This window comes from Gymnoscopelus braueri, assembly GCF_963280865.1.
Source record: "Gymnoscopelus braueri genome assembly, chromosome: 7".
Classification (NCBI taxonomy): Eukaryota; Metazoa; Chordata; class Actinopteri; order Myctophiformes; family Myctophidae; genus Gymnoscopelus; species Gymnoscopelus braueri.
The window spans coordinates 25,618,896-25,631,650 of record NC_137608.1 but is presented as its reverse complement, the minus strand read 5'-3'; the positions used below and the strand labels follow the sequence as shown (position 1 = coordinate 25,631,650).

The window sequence follows — 12,755 nt, the reverse complement described above, 5'->3', positions numbered from 1 at the left end:
GACACAGCTGGAGCAGAGGCACCGTATTTGTTTTAGTTGCAGTTTCGGATCACTGTCCAGATTATGATAATTCCCTGTGCTATTTTTGGAACAAAAAAAATGACTGCAGAGCTATCAGTGACATTTGCTGTAGGTCTAATGTACAAATTGATGGATTAGAGTAAAAGCTCTGTGTGTGTGTGTGTGTGTGTGTGTGTGTGTGCGTGTGTCTGCATTTGCGTGTCTGTAGTTTTTGTTCCTGTTATTCGAAACACCAGTTAAAGGAGGAAGGTTGTGATGATGTCACTTCCTCATGTGTTCTTGTGGTTTCAACGTCTCAACTCAAAACGGCAAGAAACTTTGCTTGAACACTTAGAACTGATCTCAAAACATTGTACAGGGTTAAGTAATCAAGCTCAGCTCCACCCTTCTCTTTGGTTGGACAGGGTCACTTTTTGACATATTACTTACACTAATCCACTTCTTTTCAGATCAGCGACAGCATTCAGGTTTGAGGAATGAAGGCCTGTTTGGAAAGGGTTTTGCCCGATGTCGTGTTTGAGTTTTAGCAATAAGCATCAACCGCTTGTAGGCACACTGAAGGTTCCCGTATCCGGAGTGCGCCATTTTATACTTCCTTTTTACTGTACACTTTTCAGTATTCAGCAGGGTAAGTCCGAGTTTGCGTTCGACCACGCTTGTCTTTTATTGATAATTTAGAAGAAGTTACATCTAATTTTGATGTCATTATTCAGGAGTCAGGACAAATAATGTTACTTGCGAGTGGATGTTGTCTGTGATAGCCTCTACGTTACACTATTCTTTATTCATGGACTATCTGATGTTTCTATGTTGTTCTGGTGGGTGAATCTTGTTCTTTTTTATGTATGTTGTTCTGGTGATCTACAGTATATAGGTTTAAAAATAACTTCTAGTAATGATTGACATAACTGTAAATGCTCTTGGCTGCAATTTGTGAGAAAAAATGAAACTGAAACTTTTTTTATTTAAAGAGAATTTGTCATCGTAAACTTGTTGTTCCTGTTGGTGATTAAATTGCAAAAGGATCACCTTTTACAATGACAAAATAGGGCAGACAGTCTTGCCGGTCAGGAGCAAATTTCTAGCTACACATAGCTTGCCACCATAGCACAGCATGCTGCGGTCCGAGGCATGCATAGATTTGCATTCATTTGTCTCTGTTGGCCTCCACACTACGCTATGCACCAGAAAGAGGCCATTATGGATGGTTGGCTTATTATTAATGTCCAAAGTTTCAAGGACTAAAATGAGAGAAGTTTGCATAAGGGAGAAGTGTTGACATGCATGAGCACTTTGTGCTCCTCCACACAGGGCTTCGTGGTGTAGGTCTGCTTGCTATACTGTCTGTGTTGACTCTGTTATCCGTTTGGCTGCCTTTATTTTTTTCCCTTCTCTATTTTTTCTTTTTTGCATCACGTACGCTTGTGTTTCAATTTCCTTTTCTCTGCCAAGGAGAGAAAAAACATCCCTCGGGCTAGAATGATGTGCAAAAACATGTCCGTAAACAAAAGGAATTTCACTGTGTGCGCTTGACTCACCCAGCCACAGAGGTTCAGCAGCCTACCAAAATGTCTGTATTACCTGTCTTCTCTGGGGTTAAAGGAACTTTTACCAGTTGTGCGTAAAGTTGACTTTTCTATCACTTCTGCTGTCGGGCACAGTGCACACATATTTGTCTCTCACCCACTCGTTTGCACGCTACCTTGCTGCCACACAAATTCTTTGTACGTGAGACAGCTGGCACAGTGTGCCACATTCACAGAAGAACCTGCTGATGCAGGATGTGCCCTCTACCATCCCAGCGTGTTTACAGAGAGTCTTTAAAAGAAAAATAGGGCGTCAAATCAGTATTGTTTATTTTGTAAGGTCATACTTGGTCATACTATTTTTTTTTTTTAAGTTAAAAGAAAGTATGTCTGTACGGCATATAAAGTTATATCCTACTTGCCACAACAAGTAGACATTTACCATATTGGAGACCTGCCCAGGTAGTAGCCACCTTTCTTTCATACAAAAACCAACAACACCTGTTTGATGCAGGTTCCGCTTTCATGTCACAACCTCAAACAGTGTACAGTGACATCAAACGCTACGATTCGCATCTGTTATTGTTATTATTCCAGTGTGCTCTCTAATGACAGAAGAAGCCTGTTTATTTGGCTTCATTCTTCCCTAGAGCCTTGGGTGAGGCTACAAGGTGGGCAGGCAGGCTGGCCCATTGTTGTCACAGGATGGATGTGACAATACAGCCTGATTCAGGGGGTTATGTGAGGGTTTCGTGTGGTACTGCATCCTTTCATCGATCACACGCACGCACGCACGCACGCACGCACGCACGCACGCATGCACGCACGCACGCATGCACGCACGCACGCACGCACACACACACACACACACACACAAAAACACAAAAACACACACCAGACACAGCAAACGTGGTCACTACTACTGATACTAGATAACAGATTTGAATTCTCTGTGTGTGCACTTGTTTATGGTGGCGTAAAGTAACTAAGTACATTTACTCAAGTACTGTACTTAAGTACACTTTTGAGGAATTTTCACCTTTCTGGAGTATTTCCAATTGTCAGTACTTTTGCTTCTACTCCATCTCAGAGACAAATATTGATCTACAAGCTCACAATGCGTTGCATCGAGACACATCGTGAGCTTGTAGATCGGCTAGAGTTTCTCTATTGCAGTATTTATACTTTTACTTAAGTAAAACATTAGAGTACTTTTTCCACCACTGATTATCACCAACATAGATCTAAATATGGGCCCACAGTAAGACTAAAAAAGAGCTCTAGTGCAGGCTAGTTTGTTCCAGTTTCTATTTATACAGTCTGTACCTGGGCCTCTCGTTCCTGGATAGGTATGAGGTTTTGGAGAGTATTCCTGACGCCACTTGCCCTGCTCCTCCTCCTCCTTGCCTGCTCTTTTCTTTTCACCTCCACACTCCTCCCTGATATTATTTGGGTGTGACTTAGGGCTACACAAAGTCTTTAAGCGCCATACAGCCCTTCAAGGGTGATTAATCTCTTAGCTTTTTCATTATGTTTCTCACTTTCTCTTTCTTTCTCTTCAAACAAAGCCCAACAGGGTCGCTTCATTGCACATCTGTCTACATATTTCTGTAATCGTCCGCCAGAAAATGCATATTGGATAGAAAGGAAGGGAAGAATCTCTTTATAACACGTTCCGAGCCTTAAGGTATTTTAGTACGGCTGTATTGTCCATAAATTGCAAAAGCAACTTTTTATACCATATTCACCCCCCATGCTGAGATAAATTACTGAAACTTTTCACCTACTTTCTGTGTTCTCTCTCCCCATCCCCACTCTCTCCCCCTCCCTTTGTCTCTTCTGACACCTATCTCTCTCTCCCTCCCCCCATCCCCACTCTCCATCCGTCCCTTGGTTCTCCCCCATTCCTCCATCTTTCTCTCCTTCTTTATCGCTCGTTCCATCCCTTACTTTATCTTCCTCTTCCTCCTGTTTCTTTCTCTCTCTACCCCCCTCCCTCCCTCTCTCTCCCTCCTCAGCCTCAGTCGTATGAAGCGGTGGAGCCACTGGACCTGGAGGACTTCCTGATGTCCCAGCTGAGGAGCGGAGACGCTGCCCTGATGCAGGAGCTGGGCGACTTCCCTGACGATGACCTGCTGGTGGACTTGGTGGAGAAGGAGTGTCGCACCGCGAGACACTCTGTCCCAGAGGACGGGTAGGTCACACATAGGCCACGTGCACCTGCACCAAAAGTTAACTGTCATCATTTGATACCAAAACTCACAGCCCTGAGTTGTAGATCCTGGGAAAAGTACCGTTATTTTGACTGTGTGGCAGTGTTGTAGGACTGTGTATGAAGGTGACAGCAATATGTTGTGTCTTAGACTTGGAGTAGTCGGAAGCAGTTTCTGTGTAGGATTTAGTTCTGTTCTTGTGGAAAATCAATGGACCTGACCGCAGAATAAAAATCAGGAGATGTTTTGCAGGATAAAGCTTTTGACTGGGAGCCCTGTAAGGCACAGTGTGCAGACTTTTATTTTTGTTTTGCAGGTTACCCCTCTGTAACCTATGTTCGAGTCTTGTTTAGTTTTTTGAATCTACTATTTTTGTAGATTTTTCATTTGTTGTGCCGATTCCCCCCCCATATACAGTCCCTGTCACTGCCAACCCCTATTGTTGGTCTTGGGGAGGGTGTAGGCAGCTTCTGCTTCTTCGATATACATGGAGTCGCCAGCCATTCCTTTTCACCTGGCAGTGAGTAGTTTCATCGGGAGGACGTAATGCGCGTGGTGGAGGAACCGGACTCTCTCTTTTCCCGGTGTTTCGACCAGGTGGACGTGGTTTTTAGGTTAGGTTTAGGCATAGTTTTTTGTGAGGTTAGGGTTAGGCATAGGCATATATCCACGCCCACCTGGGAGAAACGCCAAAGAAAGAGGGAGTCCCGTGGAGGAACACGCTATCCCTCCCAGTTCCGCTGCCTGTTGAACAGACACCCCGATCAACCTGTAGGCGTCATTAGTGCAGTGACAGAGATCACCCTCCCCTGCCGGCTTGCCACCCACACAAACACACCCAATTAAACACACCAGTCTGGACAGTGGTGTGAAGGAACTTTACCCCTGCATTACTCGGACGCCCCACTATGTCATATTTTTGTAGATACAGAATATAATTTATTTTGAAAATGCTGCTGAAAAACCACATCTCTTTTATTTCTCTGATACTTCCACCCCAATCCCGGTCAGAGGTCAGACTACAGACAATATAGCAGGTGACCCTGCCCGAGCTGTTATTGTCCAACAGTTGGCCTAATGGATTTGCTATTTAACCACTTAGCGTCCCTTATTTTAGGCATATCTTGACAGGCGAATATTTGGCGAAAATAGATCTAGTGTTGTTGATCTAGATCAGGGGTTCTCAAACTTTTTTATACCCCAACCCCATATTATGAGGGAACACATTTTCCCTCGCTATCCCCCATTTACTGTTTCTTGATAAAATAATAATTTCTTCTTTTTTTGTTTGCCAACGCGCGACCCCAAAGGCGCCTTCCCGCGAACCCACTTTGGGTTGCGACCCATAGTTTGAGAACCGCTGATCTAGATAGATCATAGATCTAGCGTAGATCATCATCAGCTATTTTTGGCAAACAGATTTGGTGTAGAGGGAAAAAAGGAGGGGGCCAAGTATAGAGCCCTGGGGACCCCTATCAACGAAGCAAACAGAGTAGGGTGTAAGTGGTTAAGATAATGTGATCATGGCTTGTGAAAACTATTCAGACTACAGTATGTGTGCTATCGTAGCTTATGTGGGAATTTCATTTATCTCACACCTTGACCATGGCAGTGTAGATAAAGATAGGACAAGCATGTGGTGTTGTAAATATAAGAGCTGTTTTGTGTGTGTGTGTGTGTGTGTGTGTGTGTGTGTGTGTGTGTGTGTGTGTGTGTGTGTGTGTGTGTGTGTGTGTGTGTGTGTGTGTGTGTGTGTGTGTGTGTGTGTGTGTGTGTGTGTGTGTGTGTGTGTGTGTGTGTGTGTGTGAGAGACTGCATGTTCACATGATCGGTGAGAAATATCTTCTTTATCCCGCTCATTCTCACTGCTTCCTTGACAGGGTGGAGTTGGACCCACATGTGAGAGACTGTGTCCAGAGTTACACCCAGCCATGGCTAGTGGTCTCCAGAAGGTAAATAGCCTTCAAACAGCACCCACAAACAATTACAATAGAACCCCACTGACCATGGCTCATCTCGCGAGTGGCAATGTTTGTTGTTCCAAAACCCGGAAATGAACATTTTCCTGGTTCTCTCTCTATCAAAGTCTATGGGGTTTTTGAATGGGTTTTTATGGTTTGTGGACGGTTGCTAACAAGTGGCTAAATGAAACTACAGACGTCAAGGACAGGATACATCATCTCGCCCAACACACAAACATTCCTGTTTGACCATGGTGTAGTTTCTTCATTGTATAACGTTAGCTTTTTACTTCTGGTGATTGCATTTATGCATTTATTTATTATAAAACATGTAAATCTTTTAAAGAGAACAAATTGTGAACAAAAAAGTGTCAGCTTAATTTAGTAAATATTTTTTTAAAAAACGCAAATATGTTGTCATCCTAGGAGCACTCTATTGCAGAGTGCAGTTTCAAACGCACAAAGGAGTTTAGTAATTAATACAATGATGAAGGAAACCTGGTTGGTGATTGTAGTAGGTCATATCTTTCATTTGAGATACTCTAAATTGTTTCAAATTACCAAGATGAACTCTTCATTAGTTTCCTAACTATCACGTGTTAGCAACCACAATTTTTCAAATGGATTGTCTTGGTGTGTGGTCTCACAAAGCGTGAGCGGAGCATCTATTAGAGATTGTTTGGCTTGGAATGTTCTTTGCATAAACAGCCCTGAGATAAAGTCCAGACTACTGCAGGTAGCTGTAGAACAGGAAATGCATCAGAGGTCTGAGAGGACCTGATAAAGGTGTACACATTGGGATTGTCTTTTTCACTTATCACATCACACACACACACACACACACACACACACACACACACACACACACACACACACACACACACACACACACACACACACACACCCCGCTGTAAGGCTGCTCTTTGTATTGTAAGGGTAGAGAATTCAAATCTGTTATCTAGTATCAGTAGTAGTGACCACGTTTGCTGTGTCTGGTGTGTGTTTTTGTGTGTGTGTGCGTGTGCGTGCGTGCGTGCGTAAAGGTGCCAGGGAGATGGCTGGAGTGCATATTCAGAGAGGTCAGGCCTACACAAGCTCCTTCAGAAACAGACGTTTGAGACGGACATTGAGCCAGAGAAACAAGAGACCCCGGTAAGAAACATGAACACAAGGTCAATCATACAACACTAGGCACACATCATTTAGACTTTACCTTATGAAGCTTATATGATGAATGGGTGAGTACAAATGGTCATATAAATTGTGTTTCACTGAATTAAAGCCCTACATGCGCTCTTATTTGTCTCTTAAAACAACTCTTCAACCCTATATACTTCATTGACCGGGACCCCCCCAGGGGAGGTATCCTTGGCCCCCCCCTCCCCCCCCCCCCCCCGCTACAAAATAATAGGGATAGGACAAGTAGCATTCTCATCATTCTTAGAAAGCCAGAGCTGGTGTCCAGTATAAAGTGTGGCATGCACATACTGTATCAGATGTGAGGTTCCTATTATGGAAGAGAAGAAACAAAAGAAAATATGATACCAGGAAGCTCTGATGTGTAACCCAGGACGGGTATCGACAGAGGGGAAAAAATGAAACCGTGATGCCAGGTGTGTGGCATTTCATTGGACGTAGCTTCAGTATTAATTATACGTCACACATAGTGTGTCCTTTTTTTCCTTGCCTTGTTGTTGTACTTCTGTGTCTCACTGGTGTAAAGGTTGGACAAGTGAAGCCCTTTAAGTCAGTAGTGTATGGCAGTCCATACTGATTACAGCTGTGGGGTGACAGTGGGAGAGTGAGGGGGCGAGGTGCAAGACATTGAAAGTGGGGTTTCGGGGGGACTTTTAACAGTGAACACAGCCATGTTTTGTCATTCATGTCACTCTCTCATGCTGGCACTGTTTACTCAGCCTGCCTTGCACACAAATAAGCCTTCATTTAGCCCTCTACCACCATCTTAAAGGTGATGGGATTTGTATTCTTTTTAAATTATTATTAAATATTATTTATTATTTAAATAGCTCTATATTTTCCAATTGTAGTCATTAAGTTTTTTTTTCAGTAACAGGGGTCTCCCCATCTCTCCAGAGATTACAGGCTTACAGGATAAACTTTGAATTGATTAAACAAATAAATGAGCAGACAAAATTGGAACTGGAACACAAGCTGATAAATGATCTTTGTGGGGTTCTCACCTGAACATTATTTTCTGTTTACTAAAGAGCTGGATAGACCCCTGTCAATGAACAAACACTCCATAGCAATGATTACTATTGGACTATAGACCTTTTTTTAACCACAAAATATCACAAGCACCTTTAACTCTTCCTTTCCAAACGCCAAGAACGGCATTGTTTCTTCCTTTTTGCTGCAATGTGATGAATGTGATGATTCTATTCTGTTCTACAGTTCTGCAGAATAGCATTTGCTCTATGTCCCACCCAGTCTCTTAGGCCTCCGGTGTCATTACAGATTTCCTGTCGCGGTCTTTCACTGATATAATTTCTAGCCAAATTCCCGTCCTCTCTCCCAACCCTCTCTCCAGCCCCTTTTGTCTAATCCTGAGCAAAATCCCTGGCCCCAGTACCAGACGGTCCCAGCCAGCCCAGGCAGTCCCAGCTAGCCAAACCACCCCGGCCTTCACAATACCACCAGCCTCCAGTCCCAGCACTGTCCTTGCCAAGTCTGGTTAATTAAGCAGCCAAACTTAAGGCCCTTGTTGCAGCCACAGACATCCCGTGATCTGCAGCACTGGTTCTCAATGTCGGATCCATCGACCACTAGGGGTCCAAATGGACCTTTACAGGAAACAAATGGGTCTGTAGATACAGAAAGACATCACAGTCAAAGCAACACCATCAGTAAAGGTTGCAAACAATATTAAAAAAAAACAAATAAATAAATATATATATATATATATATTTATATATATATATATATATACACACACACGTATAATCTATACTGTAAATAAGATATTCATCATACAACACTATGCACCCTCAGCCGTGCTAGCATAGAGCAAGACAAAGTAAAGGTACCAGAGAACGCACAGATGCATGTCTAACAGTGTCCATACCATACTGAACTGCTTGGTTCCGAGCGATTAGTCCGCTGAGTGAGATGAGCGACCTCGTTAAACATCTGCATAGCTAGCGGTACAAAGGACTGTCTTAAGTCTAATTTGCAGCGTGGATTGGGTCCATTTGGACCGCCGGTGGTCCCTGGACCAGATGTTGAGAACCAGTGATTTACAGGCCAATCTGAGAGAGTGACAGAGGTGATGGGGGTGGGGGTTGGGGGCAACTCTATTGTCACATAATGTCTTTTATGGGTCTCCTTTACACTCCACTGGGGTTTGTTTTGGCTGTAGCCTGGAGACCATCATGTGTTGGTGGCTTGGTGCCCTTGCAGCTTCCTTTCCCAGAGTGAACAGTGAAGCCTCACTGGGGTGGAGGCGCGTGGTCTCTCCTGGGGTGGGGTGAGGGTGGGGGTGAATGGGGGGGGGGCAGCTCTCGGGGAGAGGCTGATGGATGACGGGAGTGAGCGAGACAAAGGTGTGAACAATGATGAGATAGTTCAGTGCAGTGGTGGAAAAAGTACACACATTTCTTACTTAAGTAAAAGTATCAATACTGCAATGTAGAAATATTCTGTTACAAGTAAAAGTCCGGAATTCTAAATTTATTTGAGTAAAAGTACAAAAGTATTGGCATCAAAATGTACTTAAAGTACCAAAAGTAAAAGTACTCATTATGCAAAATGTCCCATTTCACAAGTTTTCAAAAAATCGAGTAGATCGGCTATTTTCAAATGGCCAAAATGGATATAGGGATGAAGTGGTTAATGTATGTTTTGTAATAAAAAAATCAAATAATTGTACTGGAGTAAAAGTACAATATTTGCCTCTGAGATGTAGTAGAGTAGAAGTCAAAGTACTGAAAACTGGAAATACTCCATCCAGTAAAGGTAAAAATACCTCAAAACTTTACTTAAGTACAGTACTTGAGTAAATGTACTTAGTTACTTTACACCACTGGTTCAGTGTGTGAGAGTAGTTATGTTACGTATATTTATGTTACCCCGTGGATGAGTGTGAGAGTGATTCTATATGGGTTTCATTTATGAGCTCTGTACTGTAGATCCTGACAAATATTCAGATACTCCTTGTAGTCTGTCTTCACTTTTATATTACCCATAGGATAGAAAGGATATCATTTATTTGGTTGGCTCCTAATCCTCAAACCTTAAAATAAGAAGTGCACACTGTTACACATCTGGAGCAATATTTCACATTAAACTACTCATAATAGTTGGCCCCTCATTCATACAGGTTTATGGCCTGTATGAATAATATAATATTCATGTTCTGTGTGAATGTATTCATGACACAAACAACACTTGCATGGCAAAACACTCCCATTTTTTACTATTTTGAAAAACATTTTAAACTAGTTCAAATAGCCGATCTACAAGCTCACAACGTGTCGATGTAGATCGTCTATTTTCACTATTTTAATATGTTTTTCAAAATAGTAAAAAAATGCCTAAAACTTTTAGGCATACAGGCCAAACCACACCGATGCAACTAGTTCGCAACTCCTTGCAACAAAACTGTTTTAAGGCCATGTCACACCAATGCAACTCCTTCAAACTGCCATTGAGGATAAGGGTTGCAAGTAGTTGCATGTTGCAATGAGTTGCATTGGTGTGGACTGGCCTTTTAAGGGTTAAGGTAAGATAGGGCCCCCAGTGTATATTAGGACCTTAATGCAGCATGCTATCCACTGACTCCACTTTCATCCAACCTCTCTAGATAATGCTTCCCGTGGCATTCTTTCTGTCCTCTGTATAACCTCCCACTCTGTGTCTCTCCTCTCTCTCTGCTTTGCCTTCCATCTCTCTCATTTCCCATTCACATGCATCAACTTATTTTTCTCTTCTTTTTTTCTCACCCTCTCTGTGCCCCCCAAGGTGAAATCTCCGTCCCTGGTGGTGTTGAGTGACGAAAGCGGCCGCACGCTGACCTCCTCTGACTTTGACCTGCGGTGTTTGACCCCCGACCCGAGAGTGGAGGGGCTGTTGCGTTTCAGTAGCCACGAAGAGCTGGATCGCTTCAACCAAGAGGCCCGGCAGGGCCACAGGCACCCCGAGCTGTTTGCTCTCTACCCGCCAACTGACGAGGTGAGACCAGGGGTTCCCATGCTTTTTCAGGGCGCGAGACCCAAAAAAGAAATTTGGTGTCTCCCCGAGAAAAAAACATAGAAAAAAACATTATGAGCCCTATTTGTGTTAAAATGTAAAAATAGCTGTTTTTTTTGTTTTTGTTTAAGTTCTATAAACCTTTTGAAAACAATTTGACATTTGTTTGAAAGTTTCAGATTTTTGTTTATTTTTTTATTTTTGAAAATCTTTTGAAAAAATGTTGGAAAATGTATAAAGTAGGAAAGGTTAAAAAAAGGGATACTTACTCGCGACCCATACAAATGGGTCAGGGAGTCTGGGACCCTATGTTTGGGAAACAATGGGTGAGATAAGAGGTGAGATAAGAGATTAGCAGGACTGAATGCATTGTGAGCTTGTATATCGCCCATTTCCGCCGCAGTACACCGTCTTACAACAGAGTATAAATTAGGCCATTGGTTCTCAAAGTGGGGTCGGGGGACCCCCAGGGGTCCTTTGGGGGGTGCCTTGGGGTCGCCAGCAAAATGTTAATACAGCGTCACAATCATTTCAACCACTTTAACCATATTTTATACTTTGGCTATTCAAAAATAGCAGATCTACAAGCTCATAGCGCGGCACCGAGTGCCGCGCTACGAGCTTGTAGATCTGCTATTTTTTGAAAAATCTTGATTTGTTTTTGCAAATCTTTGAATACGTATATTTTTGATCAACAAAATGTTTTGCTTCTGGGGGTCCCTGGAACAAAATATTTTGAGATGGTGGTCCGCGGGCAAATACATATCAATTCGTGGGTCCTTCACATGAAAAAGTTTGAGAACCACTGAATCAGGTAATACACACAATCACACATACAGTACATAGAAGAAAACCTACATGCGGATACAGCACAGGCATTACACGTGAATGTGGATGATGTCACAAGATGATACTGTACATTTTCTAATTGTAAAAGTGTTCTTGTCGTGTGCAGGACGACGCAGTGGACATCCGCCCCGTCCCTGAACGCCCGAAGGAACATATGGGCGACCGCATCCTTGTCCGCTGTCAGGCTATCAAGTATGTCAATATGAGGAGTGGACGGGGGCAATAACTGTATAAATTATACAGCTGCCGTCTGATCTCACAACTTATGACGGGGGGAATCAACAGAGAGTTGCATTATAGAGGCATGATCAACATGCGCACTACTGACTTCTTTTCATGAGAATGTGACCTTTTACCCAGCACTTAGCACACAGTGCATTCTTGTTGTACGCTACAACTAACCATGACTTTAGACTTGGAGTAAAACGCTGCCGCTGGCATGAAGCAAATCTGAAGGATAGAGCCCGGGTGGGAGGGTTGGAGGAGTGTGGCTTTGATGGGACATCTTTCTCTCTGCGGCGCTTGTTGTTCTTCTCTAGACCATCACTTTCTGTGGGCAAAGGCTGCCTCTGTTCCTGTACTGTTGTGTATGTGCGCGTGCACGTGTGTGTATATCAAGTATCCCTTTTCCTTCACCCGTTGCCCTCTCCCTCGTTCTCGCTGTCTTCCTTACACACACCAGGGGTGGAAAAAGTAATCAAATATTTTACTTAAAGTAATACTAGGTAACTTTTTCAACAAAACTAAAGTTAAATTGTATATCTTTTGTGAGTGGCAAAAGTTTCACAACACCCACTTTTATACATATATTTTCTATTGAACGGTGATAGGGGTGTCTTTCCCGCGAAAATGACGTCATGTAGCCGGAAAACGGAAGCGGAAATGCACCGGTTTCCTGTTTGGCCAGGAACTACCGCGCTAATAACAAAAAGGAAACTCACGCTGATTTTAAGAGATTGTATGATTTGAAGATCGAA

General features: G+C 43.0%; 1 protein-coding gene across 4 annotated transcripts in view; it reads left to right on the top strand.

Moving 5' to 3' along the window:
- dock8 (dedicator of cytokinesis 8) overlaps positions 1 to 12,755 on the top strand; it is an 81,417-nt gene that overhangs the window by 18,129 nt on the left and 50,533 nt on the right. For 2 of the 4 annotated variants that reach the window (XM_080433297.1, XM_080433298.1), the window contains exons 3-7: positions 3,566 to 3,741; positions 5,641 to 5,712; positions 6,765 to 6,873; positions 10,702 to 10,911; positions 11,885 to 11,970. In XM_080433297.1, the coding sequence (XP_080289423.1) occupies positions 3,566 to 3,741; positions 5,641 to 5,712; positions 6,765 to 6,873; positions 10,702 to 10,911; positions 11,885 to 11,970 (653 nt within the window). Of the gene's footprint in view, positions 1 to 350; positions 650 to 726; positions 840 to 3,565; positions 3,742 to 5,640; positions 5,713 to 6,764; positions 6,874 to 10,701; positions 10,912 to 11,884; positions 11,971 to 12,755 lie in introns of those variants that run through there. The other 2 variants (XM_080433299.1, XM_080433300.1) reach the window with 2 other exon arrangements.